The 22999-nt window shown below is 38.5% G+C and overlaps 1 protein-coding gene across 3 annotated transcripts; it reads left to right on the top strand.

The window, feature by feature from the left end:
• Window positions 1–346: 346 nt before the first annotated feature.
• On the top strand, window positions 347–22545 carry TMEM237 (transmembrane protein 237). 3 transcript variants are annotated; one of them, XM_049887858.1, is made up of 13 exons: window positions 347–587; window positions 2818–2849; window positions 3498–3508; window positions 4436–4492; window positions 11763–11900; window positions 14965–15085; window positions 15818–15975; window positions 17261–17384; window positions 17694–17885; window positions 18434–18507; window positions 19166–19259; window positions 20076–20197; window positions 21944–22545. In XM_049887858.1, the coding sequence occupies exons 1-13, from the start codon at window positions 546–548 to the stop codon at window positions 22009–22011; spliced, it is 1233 nt and encodes a 410-aa protein (XP_049743815.1). In that variant the 5' UTR covers window positions 347–545; the 3' UTR covers window positions 22012–22545. The 3 variants fall into 3 exon arrangements, with proteins under 3 accessions (XP_049743815.1, XP_049743816.1, XP_049743817.1); XM_049887859.1 differs by having other exon boundaries at window positions 347–1317; XM_049887860.1 differs by lacking the exon at window positions 3498–3508 and adding an exon at window positions 11399–11475 and having other exon boundaries at window positions 530–587.
• The last annotated feature ends 454 nt before the right edge of the window (window positions 22546–22999 follow it).

Genomic DNA, 22999 nt, shown 5'->3' with positions numbered 1-22999 from the left:
ACCACAAGATGGAGATGTTATTCCAAGAAGTCTTGTTTTTCTTTCTTTTCCCTGGGCCTGTGACTTCAGTCGCTCTCCCTGTCCCTGTATTAGTTTATCTTATGCATCATTCTCCCCTTTCTCCATATTCATACCATTCCTCCACCCATCCCATCGCTTTCTTCATCAAAACCTTTAAGAAAATTAAATTTTAAGGATACTTAACTGAGTCCAGATTTGATTTTATGTTGTGGTTCGCTGAGAAAGCAAAGGGTTGGCCGACACCCACACCCTCCCGCACTGCAACTGTGGGCGGGGCCGGGGGGGGCAGGGAATGAGGGGGTAAACGCGCCCGTCCCTGACTCCGCCGGCCGGGAATGCTAGCTTCCCCTCGGAACGCCAGGCGGAGCCGGGCCGAGACGGGCGGAGTCCGGGCCCCAGGGGCGGCGGCCTAGTCAGGCCGCTCCGAAGCCCCCGCCTCTAGCAAGTCGCGGAGGCCGGCGCGGCGGGGAGCCAGGCTCCGGCCCGCGGCAGTTGCGCCCAGGGAGCCCCGTGGGGAGAGGACCATGAGCCCCGAACGGAGGTCTCAGCTGGAGGCGAACCACCGGGTGAGCGGGAAGGGTGCGAAGGCCACGAGAGGTGGAGGGTGGGCCCCTTCACCGAGCAGCCGCCCCAGGGGCGGGGCCGACGCCAGCCGATTAGGGAACAAATGGGGGGGTACTGGTCGTGGGGTGCGTGCATCTGCCCCTTCGTCGCTCGGAGGATTGGGGCGGGGGCTGGAAGTTCGTTCTGAGGAGGCCGGGACCCCCGATTGCTGGAGCCAGGCGGGAAGCCGTAGGAGTCGGAGCGCCCGCGTTGCCAGGACGACACGGTACTTGGCCGCCGTGACTGTCGCGGGTTTCGGTGCTGCCAGCCAGGTCCCTCCGGGAGGGCGCTCTTTCACCCTGTTTCGGAAGAGCTGTATACAAGCGGAGGCTTTTAATCATGGTCTTCTCTCACGTCCCCCAAACAAATCACCGCAACCACTCGAGAAACCACAGGGAAGACTGATTGCCGACCCATGTCCGCCGGAGTCTCTCCTCCCGAGCACGTCAGCCCTTCCCTCGACGCCCCTTTTCCCGCTGGAGTGGATTGGAAGTGTTAGACCTGACCAGGCCCCTCGCTTCACCCCCACTAAACCCCTGAGGTAGCTGTAGGCCGGGAGCGGCCGCCCGCGCAGCCCGATGACGCGAGTGCGCCTGCGCGCGCGGCCCGGCCGGGCTGGGGTGTGAACGCGGGGCGCGCGGCAGCGGCCGAGCGAGCGTCCGGCTTTTACACAGAATGGGAAAGAAGCAGGTGGTAAGCGAGGCCTAGTTACATTTATTTATTTGGGTTATTAAGATTCTGTCTTCAGCCGCCTTACGTTTGAGGGGCTTACAAGTTGGGTCTCTAGATGAGTGAAATGTCATTTTTGCCGGACTTTTGAAATGTGAAGTTACCGAGTGAGCTGGGTCCTTGAATAGAACGCGATCCTCAGAACGATAATGCTTTCATTTGTCTTTTTTTCCAGTTGTAATTTTGACTGGATAGTACTACGACATTATAGCATTTGAATCAATATGCTGTTTGAACGAGTGGATTGCTAGTGGAACAGTCGTGGAACCAACTACAAGAGTGTCTAAAATTCAACCCTTTTGATTCATTGTCCTCTGCAAGCAGCATGAGATCATAGGAACATTAAATTCATTTCTAGGCATGTCTCTTACTCTTTTATTTTGAAAGATTCCAGAATGCTTCTTTGATGTAACGCTCTCTGGATCGCAAACAACTTTTCTTATTCATGTAAAACAGCATTTATAAGTCTCTCCCCCCACCCCCTTTCAATTTTCGCTGCCTTGACACCCATTCTTCACGCTGTGTTCAGCATTCAGAGTGATTTTTTAAAAAGCACGTTACTACGTGGCTTAAAACTTCCATTGGCTTCCTGTTAAATTAAAATTCAGATTCTTTCCCCTGGTCCCACTTAATCTGTCCCCTACCTACCTCACCTTGGTAACCATACTTGCAGCCTTGCTGGCCTTCATTTTTACCTGAAACGTTCAAATGCACCAGAACTTGGAACTGTAACCCTCTGCTTGAAATGTTTGTTGGATCCTTTGCATTCAGGCTTCAGTTCAAGTATCTCAGACTTGCTTCCACCAGAAGTAGCACCTCACATCCTCCCTCATTCACTCTCTTATTACTCTGTTATTTATTTTTTTTCTTCTGGTACTTGGCCACTAGAACATAGGTCCACAAGAGCAAGGATATCTCTGTTTTGTTCATTAGTGTATCCCCAACCCTAAGAACAAAGCCTGGCCTGTAGATAGAAAGGAATGAAAAAATTTTATGTGACATTCAGAAATGGTGGAATAAATTTTAAAAAGCCCCTCTCATTCTCATTACTACCTCCCAGGTTTTTACTGATGGACAGGGTTATCAGATCTGAAAATACTAGCCTGATGCATTATATTTTTCTGTCATGTTTGAACAACATGGTTTTTATTTTTTAAGAATGATGTCTTCATGAAATTGAAGCCATTTAAAAAAAAAAAATTGGAGCCCTGGTGATGCAGTGGTTAAGAGATTGGCTGCCAACCAAAAAGGTTGGCAGTTCGAATCTACCAGCCGCTCCTTGGAAACCTTATGGGGCAATTCTACTCTGTCCTGTAAGGTCATCACGAGTCAGAATCGACTCGATGGCAACGGGTTTGGGTTTTGTGTGTGTGTGTGCGTGTGTTTGTTTTCATGGTATTGTACAGAAAGTAAAGATGATCGCAGCTTTTATGGACAAGCAGTTTTTTCATTTCTCCCTTCCAGCGTCCTCCACGTGCCCTTCCACCTGTGCCAAGGTAAAAATAATTTTCACTAATCATTATTGGACTTTAAAAGTACAAAATGGATAAAAGTAAAAAAATTAACTAGTATTATTGCAAAATTATAATGATTTAGAAAAGACTTCTTAAAATTTATATGAAAAGGATTCCTAAATTTTTAAGGATAGGAAATCTTTGAATCACTTGGATAAGAGTTATAATTAAATGTTTGATTTAAAAGCCCAAATGTTAACATGATATAATAATGCTTCCATTCTGAATGTTTTTAGTGTCTTGTTTATCAGAATTGTTTATGAGAATGTGTATTGGAATTCTGATGTTCTTTTGTTTGCTAGAATAGTTTCCTCAGAGTTTAAGCTGATTTTATCACTGAGGAAATAAGAGTTCTTAATCTACTTAATCCGCTTTACTAACAGACTGAAGGGAATGTGTATGTAGGTTCATAACATTGGGGTTATTTTATTAGCAGTCTTATTAAACAGCTTATTATTGGTAAATGATAACTAGTTTGTAAACTAGCTGACATTGTACAAAAGCTAATTTATTTTAAATTTGTAATGATTTCAGCAAATTTTCAGTCTGACAATATAATAGATATCTAATTAATAGAAACATTTTTTGTCTTTGTTCTGCTGATTAAATTTGGTTGACATCATGTAAAAGTGCTGCTCAAGGTGAGTTACTTCACAGTTAATGTAAAACTTTTCTAAACATAGTATTTGGTATTCAAAAGTTATTTTGATTCCATAATGTTTCTCTTTAAAATTGAGTCTGAATGGTGTCATTTATAATACTACTAAGTACCTTTTTTCCCAAACAATATCATTTTATCATAATCTCCCATGACTGCCTTTTTAAAAATGGTGGTTGATATAGAGATGAACAAGCACTTATCCCTGAGTGGAGTCACCAAGAGTGTGACTTTTGGCTAGTCTAGCCCGGTAACAGGGACTGCACCTTCCTTTGTCTCATTTAATCCGAATAGGATAGGTTATACTATGGTATAACCTGTAACCCATAAATCTCAGACAGACTTAATAATAGACAGGTTTCTTTCTGGTTCATGTAAAACCCACTGTGGGTTGTGGCAACAACTCAGGGTGATTGTCCTTTACCACCTCTTCACCAGTGACCTAGAGATCCAGGCTAATTCCATTCTGTGGCTCTGCTATTTTAACACAAGGCTTCCTCAGTTGCCCCAGCAAGGGAAGAGAAAACTGAGAGGTTACTCACTGGCTCCTTCAATGTTTTGGCCCCAAAATGACACAGATCACCTTTGCTCATAGCCTGTTGGCTAGAATCAGTCATAGAACACACGTAAGTGTGTTCTAAGGGGCTAGGAAATGTAGAGGAACAAATGGACTATTTGGTGAGCACTCTCTCCGTCATAGTTTCTAACGTTGACCAGCAGTGTTACTGGTATAACACCACGGACTCTGACTGTGTTGATTTCTTGCCTTATTCCCCTAATGTGAAGAAGTTGGCTGGGCCCAGGGAAGAGAGGAAAAAGCCTTCCTTACGAAAAGTTCTCTTTTGACTGTTCCCTGCTTGAATTTTAGGCAGCCTTTTCTGTTACTGTTTTTTTCTTGTTTGTTTTATAGATGATATTCCAGTTAATCGTCCTAAGAAAAAGAAGCCCAGGCCAAAACACACACTAGGTAAGAAGTTCTCTATTGTGTGGGATCAGAAGTTTCCCCAGGACCTTGGGCATCATAAACATCACAGATAAGGTAGAGGCAAGCCTCCAGCAGTTCCAAGTCACTGCTGTGTTGAGGGCAGTATTAAGGCCAGGTAGTTTGAAGGAGTGGGATCCTGGTGATAGTGAGGGACAAGGCAACAGGGCAGCCTGAAGAATGCCTTAGAAGCATTCATGGGTTGCACCATCTAAACTCTTATTTTCACAGCGTTCTCAGACTCTTTAAAGGCCTTCATCCCTAGACAACGTATGTTGTCTTAAGCTATGTGGGTTCCAGACCCTAGAACAGGATTCTGGATACAGGATACACAGGGTTCTTGAACTCCTCATTTCAGTCAGAGAACCTCTACATTAGAGCATGAATCTGAAGGCAGGACCTCATCATCCATGTAGTAAAGCTCTAATAATGAGTAGGTAGAAACCCTAGTGGCGTAGTGGTTAAGAGCTATGGCTGCTGATGAAAAGGTTGGCATTTCGAATCCACCAGGCTTTCCTTGGAAACCCTATGGGGGAGCTCTGCTCTGTCCGGTAGGGTCACTATGAGTTGGAATTGACTCAGTGGCAAAGGTTTTTTTTTTTTAAATGAGCAGGTTCTGTGAACTCCATTTTATTTTAGTTATCCACTGATAATGCTAGATGCCCTGCCAGTAACTCACACTGAACATGTCCAGAATTTGTCATCTTCAACAATAAACCAGTTTTTACTTCTCACAAATTTCTGTTAATGGAACTCCCATTCTCTCAATCACTCAGGCTTGCTTCCTTTGCTTGTGGCCTCTCATATGCTGTTTCTTGTATGGTATCTCTTTTATGTTTCTTTTTCTCTTTCATTTCCACTGTCACAACTATAGTTAGTTTAGCTCCTTTTCTCTTCTCACCTGAGCTATTGGAGTAGCCTCCAACAGGGTTCTGTACATCTGGCTTTCCCACTCTCTAATCAGTCCTGCTCACCACTGCTGGATAGGGTTTCTTAAAGCTCATAGCTGATCATTCCTTACACCTGGTTAGAAACTTATGTTAGCTTATCAGGGCCTAAAAAATGGAGGACTAGATGGTGAGCTGCTGTTATTGTTAATTGCCTTTGAGTTGGCTCCAACTCATAGCGACCTCATGTGTGACAGGACAAAATGTTGCCCCATCCTGTGTCATCTTCACAGTTGTTGGTGTGTTTAGAGAAAAAGAAAGAAGTAGAGATATATAGAGAATGACATACAGACACAGACAGAACTACAAAAAAAGTGCAAAGAGATTTAGATTTACAAAGATACTCAGTTAAACAGACTTATACGTATGGACTCAGAAAGGTCACAGGTTGCAGACATGATAAAGACAGAGCGAGGGACCAGAGGTGTTGATCTAACCCAGCCATGAGTGCTTTCTTTTCATAAAATGTAGAGAAAAAACTAGTACTTTCGACAAAAAGGGGAATAGATGTTGTCAGGCTTTTCTAAAAATGGTTTTAATGTATACTTAAAGTTTTAAAGTTCAAGTATTTTAAAATTTTTATTTTCACCTCGTTCTAATGCTATTTTATAAAGGAAAAAGTCTGTGCTCATGAAGTAATGTGCTTGTCCTAGTCATCTAGTGCTGCCATAATAGAAATACCACAAGTGAATGGCTTTAACAAAGAGAAGTTTATTTCCGCACAGTAAAGTAGGCTAAAAATCCAAATTCAGGGCATCTGCTCCGGGGGAAGGCTTTCTCTGTCAGCTCTGGAGGAAGATCCTTGTCCTCAATCTTCCCCTGGTTGAGGAGCTTCCCAGGTACAGAGACCCTTGGTCCAAAGGATGTGCTCTGCTCCTGGTGCTCCTTTCCTGGGGGTATGAGGCCCCGTGTCTTTGCTCCCTTCTCTCTTTTATATCTCAAGAGATTGCCACAAGACACAACCCAGTCTTGTAGGTTAAGTCCTACCTCATTAACACAATTACTGCCTACCTCCCTCATTAACATCATAGAGGCAGGATTTACAACATATAGGAAAATCACACAGTACTGGGAATCCTTGTTGTTGCTCGAGTCAGTTCCCACTCATAATGACCCTATGCACAACAGAACGAATCACTGCTCGGTCCTGCGCCATCCTCACAATCGTTGTTATGCTTGAGCCCATTGTTGCAGCCACTGTGTCAATCCACCTTGTTGAGGGTCTTCCTCTTTTCCGCTGATGCTGTACTTTGCCAAGCATGATGTCCTCCAGAGACTGATCCCTCTTGACAACATGTCCAAAGTATGTAAGACGCAGTCCCTCCATCCTTGCTTCTAAGGAGCATTCTGGTTGTAATTCTTCCAAGACACATTTATTCGTTCTTCTGGCAGTCCATGGTATATTCAATGTTCTTCGCCAACACCACTATTCAAAGGCGTCAATTCTTCTTCGGTCTTCCTTATTCATTGTCCATCTTTCACATGCATACGATGCAACTGAAAATACCATGGCTTGGGTCAGGCGCACCTTACTTTTCAAGGTGACATCTTTGCTCTTCAACACTTTAAAGAGGTTCTTTGCGGCAGATTTGCCCAATGCAATGCGTCTTTTGATTTCTTGACTGCTGCTTCCATGGCTGTTGATTGTGGATCCAAGTAAAATAAAATCCTTGACAACTTCAGTCTTTTCTCCGTTTATCAGGATGTTGCTCATTGGGCCCGTTGTGAAGATTTTTGTTTTCTTTATGTTGAGGTACAATCCATACTGAAGGCTGTGGCCTTTGATCTTCATTAGTAAGTGGTTCAAGTCCTCTTCACTTTCAGCAAGAAAGGTTGTGATTGAGTCTTCCTCCAATCCTGATGCCCCTTTCTTCTTCATATAGTCCAGCTTCTCAGATTATTTGCTGAGCCTACAGATTGAATAGATATGGTGAAAGAATACAACCCTGATGCACACCTTTCCTGACTTTAAACCAGTCAGTATCCCCTTGTTCTGTCCAAACAACTGCCTCTTGATCTATGTAAAGGTTCCTCATGAGCACAATTAAGTGTTCTGGAATTCCCATTCTTCCCAGTGTTATCCATAATTTGTTATGATCCACACAGTCGAATGCCTTTGCATAATCAATAAAACACTGGTAAACATCCTTGTAGTATTCTCTGCTTTTAGCCAGAATCCATCTTACATCAGCAATGGTATCCCTGGTTCCACGTCCTCTTCTGAAACTGGCCTGAATTTCTGGCAGTTCCCTGTCGATATACTGCTGCAGCCGTTTTTGAATGATCTTCAGCAAAATTTTGCTTGCGTGTAGTATTAATGATATTGTTCTATAATTTCCACATTTGATTGGATCACCTTTCTTGGGAATGGGCATAAATATGGATCTCTTCCAGTTAGTTGACCAGGAAGCTGTCTTCCATATTTCTTGGCATAGACGAGTGAGCACCTCCAGCGCTGCATCTGTTTGTTTAAACATCTCAATTGATATTCCATCAATTCCTGGAGCCTTGTTTTTCACCAGTGCCTTCACAGCAGCTTGGACTTCTTCCTTCAGTACCATCAGTTCCTGATCATATGCTACCTCTTGAAATGGTTGAACATCAACTAATTCTTTTTGGTATAATGACTCTGTGTATTCCTTCCATCTTCTTTTGATGCTTCCTGCGTCATTTAATGTTTTCCCCATAGTCTCCTTCACTATTGCAACTCAAGGCTTAAATTTTTTCTTCAGTTCTTTCAGCTTGAGAAACGCCGACCGTGTTCTCCCCTTTTGGTTTTCTGTTTCCAGCTCTTTGCACATATCACTATAATACTTTGTCTTCTCAAGCTGCCCTTTGAAATCTCCTGGTTAGTTCTTTTACTTCATCAATTCTTCCTTTTGCTTTAGCTGCTCAACGTTCGAGAGCAAGTTTCAGAGTCTCCTCTGACATCCATCTTGGTCTTTTCTTTCTTTCCTGTCTTTTCAATGACCTCTTGATTTCTTCATGGATGATGTCCTTGATGTCATTCCACACCTCGTCCGGTCATCGGTCACCAGTATTCAGTGCGTCAACTCTGTTCTTGAGATGGTTTCTAAATTCAGGTGGGATATACTCAAGGTCATATTTTGGCTCTCATGGACATGCTCTGATTTTTTCCCATTTGAGCTTGAACTTGCATATGAGCGATTGATGGTCTGTTCCACAATCGGCCCTGGTCTTGTTCTGACTGATGATATTGAGCTTTACCATCGTCTCTTTCCACAGATGTAGTCAATTTGATTTCTGTGTGCTCCATCTGGCGAGGTCCATGTGTATAGTCACCGTTTATGTTGATGAAAGAACATATTTGCAATGAAGAAGTCGTTGGTCCTGCAAAATTCTCATTCGATCTCCAGCATTGTTTCTATCACCAAGGTCATATTTTCCAACTACCAATCCTTCTTCATTTCCAACTTTCACATTCCGATTGCCAGTAATTATCAATGCATCTTGATTGCATGTTCGATCAATTTCAGACTGCAGCAGCTGATAAAAATCTTCTATTTCTTCATCTTTGGCCCTAGTGGTTGGTGCGTATATTTGAATAATAGTCATTTTAACTGGTCATCCTTGTAGGCGTATGGATATTATCCTATCACTGACAGCATTGTACTTCAGGATAGATCTTGAAACGTTCTTTTTGACGATGAATGCAGCACCATTCCTCTTCGAGTTTTCATTCCCAGCATATAGACTGTATGATTGTCCGATTCAAAATGGACAGTACCAGTCCATTTCAGCTCACTAATGCCTAGGATATCTATGTTTATGCATTCCGTTTCATTTTTGACGATTTACAATTTTCCTAGATTCATACTTTGTACATTCGAGGTTCCGATTATTAATGGATGTTTGCAGCTGTTTCTTCTCATTTTGAGTCGTGCCACATCAGCAAATGAAGGTCCCGAAAGCTTTACTCCATCCACGTTATTAAGGTTGACTCTACTTTGAGGAGCCAGCTTTTCCCCAGTCATCTTTTGAGTGCCTTCCAACCTTGGGGGCTCATCTTCCAGCACTATATCAGACAATGTTCCGCTGCTTTTCATAAGGTTTTCACTGGCTAATGCTTCTCAGAAGTAGACTGCCGGGTCCTTCTTCCTAGTCTGTCTTAGTCTGGAAGCTCAGCTGAAACCTGTCCTCCATGGGTGACCCTGCTGGTATCTGAATACTGGTGGCATAGCTTCCGGCATCACAGCAACACACAAGTCCCCACAGTACGACAAACTGACAGACAGGTGGGGGACACTCATAATGTGATATAAATGTGAATTGTAGACACAATTCTTATAGCTGTAGGCAAAGATATAATAAAACACACTTAATCATTATTTAGAGTCCCTGGGAGGTACAAATGGTTAGCACACTTGGCTGCTAAACAAAGGCTGGAGGTTCAAGACCACCCTGAGTGCCTTGGAAGAAAGGCCTGGTCATTTACTTCTGAAAAATCAGCCATTGAAAACCTTATGGAATACAGTTCTACTCTGAAACATATGGGTCACCGTGAGTCAGAGTTGACTCCATGGCAACTGGTTTGGTTTTTGGTTTTAATCATTATTTAGAGGATGATTGCTAGTTGTGATTATCGTGTTGCTTATCTTTTGGTTATTTCTCTGCTGGTCTATATCATTTTTGGTAAGGAACTTTATTACACAAAATAATATATGAGTGCATTTTTGTTATAAAGGATGCAAATAATTTAGAAATATCCAGAGTGAAACATTAAAGTTCTCCTCCTTTCCTCCTCCTTGTATCTGTCCTTCCCATATATCTCTCTCTAGCTATCACCACTCTTTAGTTGGAATTTTTCTTTCATGTTTCTCCTCTATCATTTACATATAAATACCTAAATGGTTACTCCGGTTGATTCTCACTTTTTTTTTAATGCAGAAGTAATCATATTATTGTCTTTATCAGTTCATAGAGTTCTATGTGTTTTTAAAACAGTAGCTTTATAGTACTATATTATTAGACTGTACCATAATCACTGGTCTCTTGGTAATTTACAAATGATATTGCAGTTCTCTTGAAATAGTGTGTGGTGAGAAAGAAGAGGTATTTCTATAAGATGGATTGCTGGCAATGGAATTATTAGTATGATAAAACCAAAAAAAAAACCAAGCTTATTGCTGTTGAGTCAATTCTAACTCATAGCAACCCTATAGGACAGAGTAGAACTGCTCCATAGGGTTTCCAAGGAGCAGCTGGTGGATTTGAACTGCTGACCATTTGGTTAGCAGCCATGCTCTTAAGCACTGTGCCACCAGGGCTGTGTTAATATGATAAAAAAAAAAAAAAAAAAAAAACTAGTGTAATATGATAAAAGATAGATTCTACTAATTGCCTTCAAGGAAGCTTTACTTATTTTCTTACCACCAATAGTGTCTGAGAGTGCTTGAAAACATTGGACAATATGATTCTTTAATTTTTTTTTGGTCAGTTTAGTAGGTGAAAAGTAGCTTATTTTAGTTTGCATTCCCTGAATATTAGTGAGGTTAAACATCTTTTCATGTGATTATTAATACATTTATATTTCTTTCATAAAGAAGATTGACAAGGGAATGTAGTCAAGTAAAATTCCAATCTGCCAACCTGTAAACCAAACCAAAGAACAAACCCATTGCTGTGGGATTGATTCCGACTCATAGCCACCCTGCAGGACAGAGTAGAACTGCCCCTTAGGGTTCCCAAGGCTGTAATCTTTACAGAAGCAGACTGCCACATCGTTCTCCTGCAGAGTGGTTGGTAAGTTTGAATCTGCCAAAGTGTGTTGAAGTTCTGTTAAAAGTTTTGATGAGGGAAAGAGTTGAAATGAATGACCAAATGAAGGGCTTTGTGGTTATCTGATGATGCCAATTATCCATGATAACTTTAATTTATTAAGGGCTAAGCTCTATAAAAAAAAAAAAATTTTTTTTTTTTTTAGAGGCTGATAAAAATTTTTAAGGCACAAGACAACGGAGTTCTTTATAGCAGCAGTTTCTATTATGTTTACACCTTTTTGTAAGTTCTGAAGAAATTTTCTGTTCTCTTCTTTTGCCCTTCTGTCTAGCTCCTCTCCTTTTTTCCTTCCTCAAGCTTCCTCCTTCCCTCATTTATTTCTTTTCTCAACTTGAAACCCAAAGTTATAGATGAGGAGGATGGAAATCATCATTTGGGGCATAATCAATTATATAAGAGAATAAGGGATTATTGCATAGTAAACTTTAAAGTCTCTTTTTTCACATCTTTTTAAAACTTAGTGCACTCTGTTCAAGCTATTTTGTGTTTCCCACTGTGTTTTTCTGTAGTTAGTACCTCTTTGGATGGTCTTGTTCAGGCTGGTGTCCGTAGGCCATCTGAAGGCAGTGAGCCACCAACTAAAGACCCCATTGAGCATCCAGAAGCTCCTGTTCAAAGGAGACACAAGAAGACGAGACAACCTCTTGGTACGTGAAGAAACCAATGTTAGGTGTGATAGCAGTTGTGATTTTGGGTGTGTGATAAAGACCTCTCCGCTCCCATTTTTCCCCCATCCATATCCCATAGGTTTGTTTGTTTTCTTTTCCTTTCTTGTTCAATTTTTTTTTTTTTAACCACTAGAGTAACTCCAGTGGATTAAGTCCAGAATGTTTTAGAAGATCTCTTTGATCAGATGTGTATAGATTATAAGGGGCCGTATACAAATTAAGGACTAAAATAGAAAGCTCAGAGGCATGTTTCAGTGTGTATAAGAATTTAGCACATGGTGAAATGAGTGTTTCAGATTCGTGGTGAAAGAATAGATTCTGTATTAGCAGTAGTATAATGAAACAGTAAAAAACTGAATCCATTGCCCTTGAGTCAGTTACTACTCATAGCAATCTTACAGGACAGAGTAGCACTGCCCCATAGGGTTTCCAAGGCCATAAACTTTACAGATACAGACTGACATATCTTTCTCCTGTGGAGTGGCTGGTGGGTCAAACCGCTGACCTTTCAGTTAGCGGCTGAGCACTTAAATGAATGTGCCACCAGAGCTCCTAATGAAACAGTAGCCAACACTTATTGAGTCTTACTGTATGCCAGGTACTGTTCTCAAAATAAGGGAAATATTATACCTTTTTTTTTGCCTATCGAATTGGCAGTGCTTTTTTTTTTTTTTTCAAGTTAGAAAATCCAGTGTTGATGGGAAATAGGTAGACTCATACATAGCTGACATCAAAACCAACCCATTGCTGTTGAGTCAATTTCAACTCATAGCAACCCTATAAGACAGAGTAGAACTGCCCGGTAGGGTTTCCAAGGAGCGGCTGGTGGAGTTGAACTGCCTACCTTTTGGTTAGCAGCCAAGCTCTTAACCACTGTGCCACCAGGGCTCCACAGTATTGGTTGGAACATTAATTGGTGCAGTCTGTCTGTACTTTTAGGAATTTATACTCAATAGCTACAGTAATTAAAGGATGTTAACGGCGACATTAAGAATAGTTGTTAGTTGCTGTTGGGTTGGCTCTGACTTATGGCGATCTTAGGTATAACAGACTGAGATGTCACTTGGATATCTAAAGTAAGTCTAACCTAAGCCATGGTCTTTTCAATCATTTATGAGAGTAGAGACTGGTAATAACTCAACTATATAACAACATGATGCTGGTTAAATAAATCATGTTTCTTCATTAAGTAGAAACCAAGCACCCATTAAAAGGAGTGTTGAAGTAGAATAGTGACATGAAAAACCACCAATGATATATTTTTAAGTCAAAAACAAAGGTTGGAAAATAGTGTATATCAGAGGATCCTATTTTCTTAAAATGTGAATATGCATAGGAAAAAAATGAAAGAATATACTAGAGGTAACAGTGGCTTCTTTTTGGGAAGGACAGATTAAGGGCGGTTTTGATGTTTTTCCTTTTCTCGTTTATATTTTCCATGTATTGAACACTTACAACTTTTACAATAATTAGAGAGAAAAAAAAAAGGATGACTGGTATAGTTAGACTAATATAAAGGGAAAGGGGGAAGAAAGTTTGGGAGATTAACTCTCTCTTGTTAACATCAACCACTGTGGACAATTTAATACAAATTAGTTTCCCTGACTAATTACTTGTCCTATTAGAAAACAGCAGGTTCTGATTGGATGGAAGGATTATATGGGAGGGGGCAGGAACTAGAAGAGTCAGGAAAATGAAAAACGATCTTGGGAGGCAAGTGAGAGTAAGATGCCACAATGCCTGGGAACACTGGGTATCCATAAGGAGAAGAAGAGGGCAGAAGAAGGAAGAGAGACAGAAATGCCCAGACCAGCTTTACCTACTCTGATTTATTTCACTAAATATAGTTGAATTAAATCTACCTGCTTGGGTACAAATTTGAAAATCAAGATGGATACTAATAACCTAGTTTTGTAATTTGTGGAAAATGTATTTACAAAATGGCTTGACAATTTTTAGAAAATTCAGGACCTAAGTTCTGGGCTAAAGAGGACCTGACACTACCAACCAGAATGTACCCAGCCTTGCAGGTTTCCAGATTTCTAAATTTCTGGGTTTTTTATTTCATTTGCTTTGTTTTGTTCAGGGTGACCATGACCATGGTAGGCCGTACTACTTTTCTTTGTATTTCCAGACCAGGCTGTAAGTAGATTTATTAAAACTGAATTCCAGGGACTTGAGGACATTCAGGGAGCCAGAGCCACTACTTCCATGTAGGAAGAGTAGCTAGTGGATTAGAAGGCTCATTGACATGCTTAAACTTAATGCCCTGTATACATAGAAGAGTTAACACAGGAGGCTTGAGACTGCTATCTTTAGAAAGGCCTGCTTGCAAGGTTGGGCCTTGGCTGGACATGGAACTTGACTAGCAAACAGTTCCCGACGTTAACTTAAAACTTACCCTAAATGATAAGGCTGGCAGACTATGCCTAGACTGTTTGTGCAAACAGTATGGTTTATGCTGAACACCTACTTTCCTTCTGGGAGTCCAGAATTTTGGTAGGTGCTGGGGAAAAGATGCCTATGTGACCAGCCGCAATAAAAACCTTGGGTGCCAAGTCCGTAATGAGTTTACCTGGTAGAGAACATCCCACACATGTTGTCAACTTGTTGCTGGAGGAATCAGCACATCCTGTGTGATTCCACTAGGAGAGGACTCCTGGAGGCTTATACCTGGCCTCCTCTGGGTTTGCTTGCATGCACTTCTTCTTTTTGCTGATTTTGCTTTGTAGTCTTTTGTAATAACACACTGTAAATGTGAGTATAATGCCTTGTGAGTGTTGTAATTCTTTCTAGTAAAATCACTGAACCTTGGGGTGGTGTTGGGGATCCCTGACACAACCTGGGTGTTATATTACTTAATTTTGTTCCGTGTTGTTTGTTACTGCAATTTCAAATTTTATATTGAGTGTTTAGAGATGTAAAGCTTTAAAAATAAAAAAATTTTTGGCCCAGTTAAAATTCTCAAAGTTCTTTTGTCTTACAAAAATCTTATACATTACTTTTTACATTATAGTCATATGAAAGCTTAATTTATTTTCAGAATTGGAGACTTCTTTCACCCAAAAGAAGGCATCTAGTCCATCTTTATTACAAAATGAAAATGGTATTGATGTGGAGCCAGCTGAGGAGGCAGTTATTAAAAAACCTCGAAAGAAGACAAAGTAAGAAATTATTTGTCCTTCTAAATATTCTCCAGGGATACCCTGATGCGTAGTTTGGAGCTCACAAATGATAGTTTGTCGTTAAGTCTTATTAAACACTTGGGGCTGTGTAGCTCTAGGGTAAGTAATGTTACAAAAAATGTCAGTTAAACCAATCTAAAGGTAAATGTGAAAAGAATAAACTACTGAGTAAAGTAAAACATTGCACTTAAATAAAAAAAAAAAAACCTTGGGCGCTGACTTTAAAAATGAGGAACATAAATAGAAAATTTTACATAAATAGCAAAAAAAATTAAAGATAATCTTAACAAAATAGGCTACTATGATCTACTATCTCATATTAACAGAATTCAAACTGTGATATTTCAGCAGTAAGTAAAAACGTATAAGGAAAATGTATAAGTCTAAGGAGTTATATACCACTACTGTCTGTATTTGAAAATGATTCTACCAATAGTGATCAGCATCTGTAGAGTCAGTATATTTTAAATCTCAGAAGAACCTTAAAAACCTAGTTTATTCACTTCATTGTCCAGATGAGAAAACTGAGGCCCACAGAAATACAGGTGATGTGCTACAGCCAACAACAGTTAATAACAAATCCATGAATAGTAACCAAGTTTCCTGAATCCAAGTCCAGGGCTCTTTCCATTATAGTCACGGGTACCTTGTTATGTGGGTCTGTAAAAATTTAGTAATCATCCATTTTTCTTACATTCTCCCTGATTACAGGAAAACCCGGCCATCAGGATTACAATATGCTAATGAGCTAGGAGTAGAAGATGAAGATATAATTACTGATGAGCAAAGTACTCCAGAACAACAGTCTATATTCACTGCACCCACTGGTGTTAGCCAGCCTGTAGGCAAAGTATTTGTGGAAAAAAGCCGTAAGTACCTCCTTGTTTTGAAACACGAGCTGTTAAAAATTACACCAGGATATCCTTTGACTAAGGAATTATACTTCGGGAAATTTGAATGAAGGAAATAAGTAGAAATATGAACAAAAGTTTATATACAAAGCTAATCATCACAGAATTATTCATAAGTGAAAAAAAACAGCCTATGTGGTCGCTATGAGTAGGAATCAACTCGACGGCAGTGGGTTTGGTTTGTTTTTTTGGTATGTGGGAAATAGGAGAATAGTAAGTTATGGTATATCTGTACAATAAAATACTCTGTACCATTAAAAATAGTGTTTAGGGAAATTTTTTTCGTAAAAAGATCCTAATGAAAAGTGAGCATACACACACATACAGTGTGATCTCAACTATAGAAAAATGCATAGGACAAAAGGACTAGAAGGGAAATATGTCAAAATGTTAAGGGAGTTTGTTTCTGGGTTGTCGGATTATGTGTGTATTTTTTTTTTATCTCCACCCCACCCCTGCCTATTTCTTAATACTTTGTTATACTTCCCCAGTTTTGTACAGTTGTTGGTGTGATGGTAGGGGAAAAGGTGATGATATACATTCTATAAGTAAATAAATGAGAGAAAATATATGATGGCCCTACCATATTGAGTAAGAAATACAGCAGTCTGGCTATATATTCTCCGGGAAAAGAGTTCCACCATTGAATAGTATGTACTGGTTTTAAGACAGTGGGTTGCAGTTTTTCAGAAAAATCTGTCCAGAGCATGATTATGACTGTATTCTACTCCTGTGGACATGCTGCCTAAAGAACTAACTCGAAACATAAAAGTCCTTAAAATTTGCAATTTAGATTTTATATAAATTGTGTTAAACTTTTGATTCCCATCTAAGAGTTCTTGGAGTTTTGGCCAATGAGATGCCTGTGGCCTAGAGAGGCTAAATGACTTACTTAGGGTCTCACAGTTGGTTATGTTAAAGGTTTCTAGACTTCATTCTGGGTTGAAAGTTCATTATTGTATTTCATAAATTGAATTGATTACTAAAACCTTCTTTAGGATCTATTTTGGCTTCATAAGAAAGTACATTAGCATTGTTTCTTTTTCATAAAAGGGAAAAAATAGTATGTTCAAGCAATAAAAAGAAAAAACCCTTTAGAAATAGGGACCGAGTTAAGGAGAATTTTTAGATAGAAAAACAGCAAAATTTTAGTCTTAGTCTGAGGGTTCTTAAATGTGTAAAAAGTAAAAACGACTGCCAGGTTCTCTTGCTAGGTGTTAATAATTGTGTTACGTGTTCCTAGGGCGATTCCAGGCCGCTGATAGATCAGAGTTGATAAAGACCACAGAAAACATAGATGTGTCCATGGATATGAAGCCTTCCTGGACGACCAGAGATGTCGCACTTTCAGTGCACAGGGCTTTCAGGTGGCTCCTTCTGTTGGACTGTCCTTTAAACAAACGTTAACTGGGCTCCATAATTAAAAAAAAAAAAAAAAAAAAATCTTGGTTGTTCAATACTCTTAACAGAATTGACAACCTAAAATGATGTAGGCATTTTTTTTTTTAATGGTTAATTAGAGATAAATGATCTACTCAATGTAGTAAAAAGAAAAAGCTTGTTTTTTACTTTTCCTGAAATGTTGAATTTTATTCTTAGGTGAAGAGATTTAAAAAATTATTTTAGCTTTTTACTGTAGTAATTCTTGTGTAGCAGTTAAGTGCTTTTTCTTTCAGGATGATTGGTCTCTTTTCTCATGGCTTCTTGGCTGGCTGTGCTGTGTGGAATATTGTTGTGATATATGTTCTGGCAGGAGATCAGCTATCGAACCTCTCAAACCTTCTCCAACAGTACAAAACCTTAGCATACCCATTCCAGAGTCTTCTCTACTTGCTTTTGGCTCTGAGTACAGTTTCAGCTTTTGACAGGTAAGACTTGTAACTGCAGATCCCTCTAATTTCAGTAGGAAATGTTGAACTAAATGTATCACTGACTTACTCTGACAGTTCCAAAATAAAATTATAGGATATTAATATTATTTAGACTTTTTACATCTTTTTCTGTTCCTTTTTTTTTGGCCTGGGGAGGTAGGGGGATGGGGATGGAACTATTGTGAACAAAAACTTCTGTGGTATCAGGATCATTAAAAAAAATGAAAAACTTACAGCTTAATGATATGGATGATAGAAGAAGGTAGAAGCTAATGAAATTTTGCAGATAAAATTTAATTTGTTTTTTCAGGATTTCTTAACTCCAAGGGAATGCCTAAAATAGTCCTCTAGTTAAATGTTGTATATGTCATTTGTAAATAAGATATCCTTTCATATATGTTAAGTATAAACTGTAACTGCTTAAAGCCTAGTAATGCACAATTTATGTAGTGGCATTAGAGTAGAGAAGAAGAAAACTAGAGTCAGAGAGTAAAGTTTTGTAAGTTTACAATTGCACTATGACAGAAGGTTTTTCTATTTTCTAGGATCGACTTTGCTAAAACATCTGTAGCAGTCCGAAGTTTTCTCACCCTGGATCCAACAGCTTTAGCATCTTTCTGTGAGTAAATAGCTTTAATTTGATTACTATGTTATACTTGAGCTACGCTGTAATTTTGAGCCAGGAAAAATATAATGTTCATTTTAAAAAAGATTTTTATATAATTGCTACTTATAAACATTACTTACAGATGTTCAGTGAAATTTGTAATTAAAAAAAATGGCAGGCATAATTTTGATAGAATTATTTATCAATACAGGTTGATCTAAGTAGCTCATAAAAGTTAAATATTTTGCTGTATAGTTCTTAGATTATATTTTTTAGCTTTTGTATTTTCTACTTGACATTAAACAGACTCTGCTGGTATTACACTTTTCAATAACAAACATCTTACATCTTTCTGGTAATTTGGATACATTTATTCTAAGAGAATACTAATAAAACTAGTTTTAGGACTTTTAGCAAGTCATTTAGTTTCTTAAAAGATCTGGGTTCTTGTCAGTTCTAGTGACAAAACAGCATCTGAAAAGAACCTTTGTCACCCCTATTCTTGAAAAATATTATGCTATCAGTCTATTGAAATCAATTAAATAAATTTTTTTTTATATATTATTCACCAAACTACAGATTATTTTTGTCTTTAAAGTGATCTGTTAATTCAAAATAAACTAGGTTGTTAAAAATATGTTATTAGTAATTTCATTTGTCTTTTTCTCAGTGTACTTTACTGCTCTTATACTATCTCTGAGTCAGCAAATGACAAGTGACAGAATCCACCTTTACACACCTTCTTCTGTTAATGGTAGCCTCTGGTAAGAATTCACAATAGCATCAGCAATTGATGATAACAACAACAACAGTGGAAATAATGTTACTTTTCTCAATCTTCTAGTCTTTTACATATTTTCATCTATAAGTAATAATGAAGGCCATGTTTTTGTTTCTAAAAATATGGCAAGAAAATACCTATTCTGCTATTTAGTGGACAACTCTATTTTTCATGAAATATCTTCTTTCTAGATATCTGTTTTAGATCTGGTTGTGGTTTTAAAATAGTCATCACAAGATGGACTGGAGGATCCCTGCACCCTTACTCCCAGTTAAGGAGCCTAATACCCTAGAACAGTGAGGGAACTCGGTGGCTGGGATAGACTCAGAAAACCAAGCAATACTAGAAGAGAGCAGAATGGGGAGCACCAGCATCCACAGATCAGTGACCAGCCATGAAGCTGACATGATTGCTGGGATTTCAGTTCACAGACGTCAGAGGGGCAGTCTTTTTTAGAGAGTGACTAGAAGCATGCGGTAAAGAGAGAAAGGATATGTACTTTATTGAAGAATAGTGCCATAGTAGTGGGAAGGAAACTTTAGGAAAAGTTTTTTGGCAATACTCTATTTCCATTCATGTGCAAAGCAGATCTGTTTAAAGTTCAGATAACCTTTGGGTTTTTGTTCTCATGATATGTAATATGGTCTGTTTTATAGGGAAATGATATTGTATTATATGCTTTACCTGTTATTTCTCTAGGAGAGGATTGCTATTTGTTTTCAAAGCTCATAAAATAGATATATTTAGATACATGAACCAAAATAAAGACCATTTCTGATGAGTATTTCTGTATCCTTAGGGCAGCAGGAATTGAGGAACAGATTCTCCAGCCGTGGATTGTGGTGAATCTGGTGGTAGCCCTTCTGGTTGGATTATCTTGGCTTTTTTTATCTTACAGACCTGGCATGGATCTTAGTGAAGGTATGAAAGAAAAAATAGTATTAAAATATCATGGAGTCTTCTATAATGATTTTATACGTCTTCTTTTGTAGTTTATAATATTCTGATAGCAAAGGCATATTTCAAACAAGCTAACTCAAAAAGTTAAAACAAAAAGTGATACAGAATGCCAAGAGAAGCAGGGCAGAGTGCCTAGGAGAACTGGAGCCTGGGAGTACGCAGTGAGGGGCTCCCATGGCCTTTGTGCATATTTAGGGGCTATTATCTTTTAACCCTTCAAATAATTTACAGAAAGTCTTTTTTCTTCATTTTTCTTATTCTCTTTATGATCAGTATCTCTCTTAATTTGAAATAGATTATGCTTCATCTGTGTAGACTCTCTGTCGGATACATATTCAAGTGAATTCTTGTTACCTTTTCTACCTGACAGAAATGCTTCACTCTTCATGGTCTAATGAACCATTTAGTGATGGTACCCTTACTGTGCCAGGTACGAAGTGGGGGCCTCATCTCTAGTCCCCGCCCCCTTTTGAAACAACTCTGAAGAAGAAACATCATGTTAGCAAACTGATAGTCCTTTAGTACTACTTCAGGAACTGAGGAGTATTTTTAGTGTAAGTTGTATTTCCTTGGCAGGTGTTCTACAATTTTACCCTTGAACCGCCTTTATGGATATTATCTGGACTTTGGTTATTAACCTTATCCTTGATTTTTTAAACATCATGAGCATTTAACTGCAATTTGATCAACTAAGTACAATCCATCTGTCTTAGAATTGAGCCTGTTCCCAACATTTCCATTTAAAAAACCAAGACAGAATGTAATCTTTATATTTTAATTCATGAGTATGTCTATTTACATCGTAATTATCATGTTGCCCTACTGAGTATCCCATTGATTTATTCTTTTCGATGTATTTAAAATATTTGAAAAAAATCTTTATGTGTTTTGCTATTTTTTTTCTCTTTCAGTGTAGTTTTTTATTTAAAGTTTTTTTATTTCATTAATACTTACATCAGAGGTTTTTATTAGATTCTTAATTTTTTTCTCTATATTTCTTGGTATTTTAGTAAATTACATATGTATACTAAGTAACAGTTTAAATGTAGAAATATTAAAGAATAACATTCTGTACTTTAGTTGGAATTAAGCTACATCCAGCTGGCTTGTGCAGTATGCAGTCTAAATATTTCTAGATCCTGTTCTCTCTTAGGGCCATATGAATTATATAACATTTTATTTCTGTGTGGATAAAAAAATTAAATGTAAAATGAGTATGATATTATCTAGCTTAATAGGTTGTTACAGTGGTTAAATGGGATAACACATTTAGCATGTCCTGGCACACACATACCTAATGTTAGTTCCAGGTCTTCCTCAGTGTCTGTCCTGTATATTGTATATTATCATGATCACTATAGAATTAGGCCTTCTAGCTGTGTAATGACTTTCATTTTCATGCATTCTCTAAGTGACTTATATTTCCTGGTAAGGTTTATATATTGCTGTTACACGCTTTATATTTCAGAGGTTTATAATAAATCTAAAACTTGAACATTTTAAAATGTAAAATGTGTACATTTGTCATTAGCTCATCTTTTAAATCAAGCTTCTGTACAAAGAATTCTTACTTATGCTTGATGGCTGGCTTTCTGTTAGTGTATACTATGTTAGTATTTCAAGAGACTTTTTATAAATCAGTTGTAAAACTCTTTTTTAGATGCTGGGAAACAATTTTAATCATGATGTGTTCATCTTCTCCCACAGAGTTGATGTTCTCCTCTGATGTGGAAGAATATCCTGATAAAGATAAAGGAATCAAAGCCTCTTCATAATACTAACTCACCTTTGGAGTAATATGACCCAGTAATTAAAAATTTTCCCATTTTTTAAAACATATTTTTATAAGATATGTCTCTGTGCATTTGTAATTGATTTTTTAATTATATAATAATTAAAAATTTCTCAAGATTATGGAAAATGTTAAAATTGTATCTGCTGTTTATACCCAAACATTAATTTCTATAGCATTATCATCTTAATGACAAAGGAGATAATGAGCAAGTGAAGTGTTTATTTTCCTTTTTCTAATTAGTTGCATTTGTAATCGTTACGTTAAAAAGCACGCACGTAGAAAAAGGCCATAATTTTAGTGTTACAGAATATATATCAGGTTTAACCATAAATTTAGAGAGTAGGTTTGAAGAAAAGAAAAGGCCCTTCATTATTTATTTTTGATGTCTCCTTACCAAATAAATTAAAATATTAAATTTATCTTTTTTGAAACTGGCTTAGTAGTTGTATATCATGTAATAATTATAATGTAATTCAATTTGGAAGATGCTTTACTTCATGGCTAATAAAAAGGAAATGTATCTTTATTTGAAAAGCTTTGTAACCAGAAAAGTTTATTTCTCTATAAAACCCGTACAGTGGTTCCGGTACCTGGCTGCAAATCAGAATCCTTTAGGGAGCCTTATTTAGCAAAACAAGCCGAGAGAAGCTGGGTGTCTCCAAGAGGTCAGGGGAATAAAGGAGAGGCCTGTGAGGAGCTTGTTGGGCTAACACTCCCAGTTGGTCACTGCATTTTCCTTTGCCTCTGCCTCTTTTCTAAGTGATAAGAACATGGGTAGAAATTCACCATACCTGGTCTCAGGTTCTGCACCAGAAAGATCTTTGGCTCTCAGGGAAATCCCACTCTTGAGGTAGATTCCTGCACTGGAAAAGTTCTCGTTAGACGTATATCTGGTGGTGCCTCAGCTGGTATCTATGAGGCCCTAGAGCTCCAGACAACCCTAAGACTCACTGTGGAAAAAGGTGTCT

Source organism: Elephas maximus, chromosome 6, assembly GCF_024166365.1.
Source record: "Elephas maximus indicus isolate mEleMax1 chromosome 6, mEleMax1 primary haplotype, whole genome shotgun sequence".
NCBI lineage: Eukaryota > Metazoa > Chordata > Mammalia > Proboscidea > Elephantidae > Elephas > Elephas maximus.
This window is presented reverse-complemented; position numbering and strand designations above follow the sequence as displayed.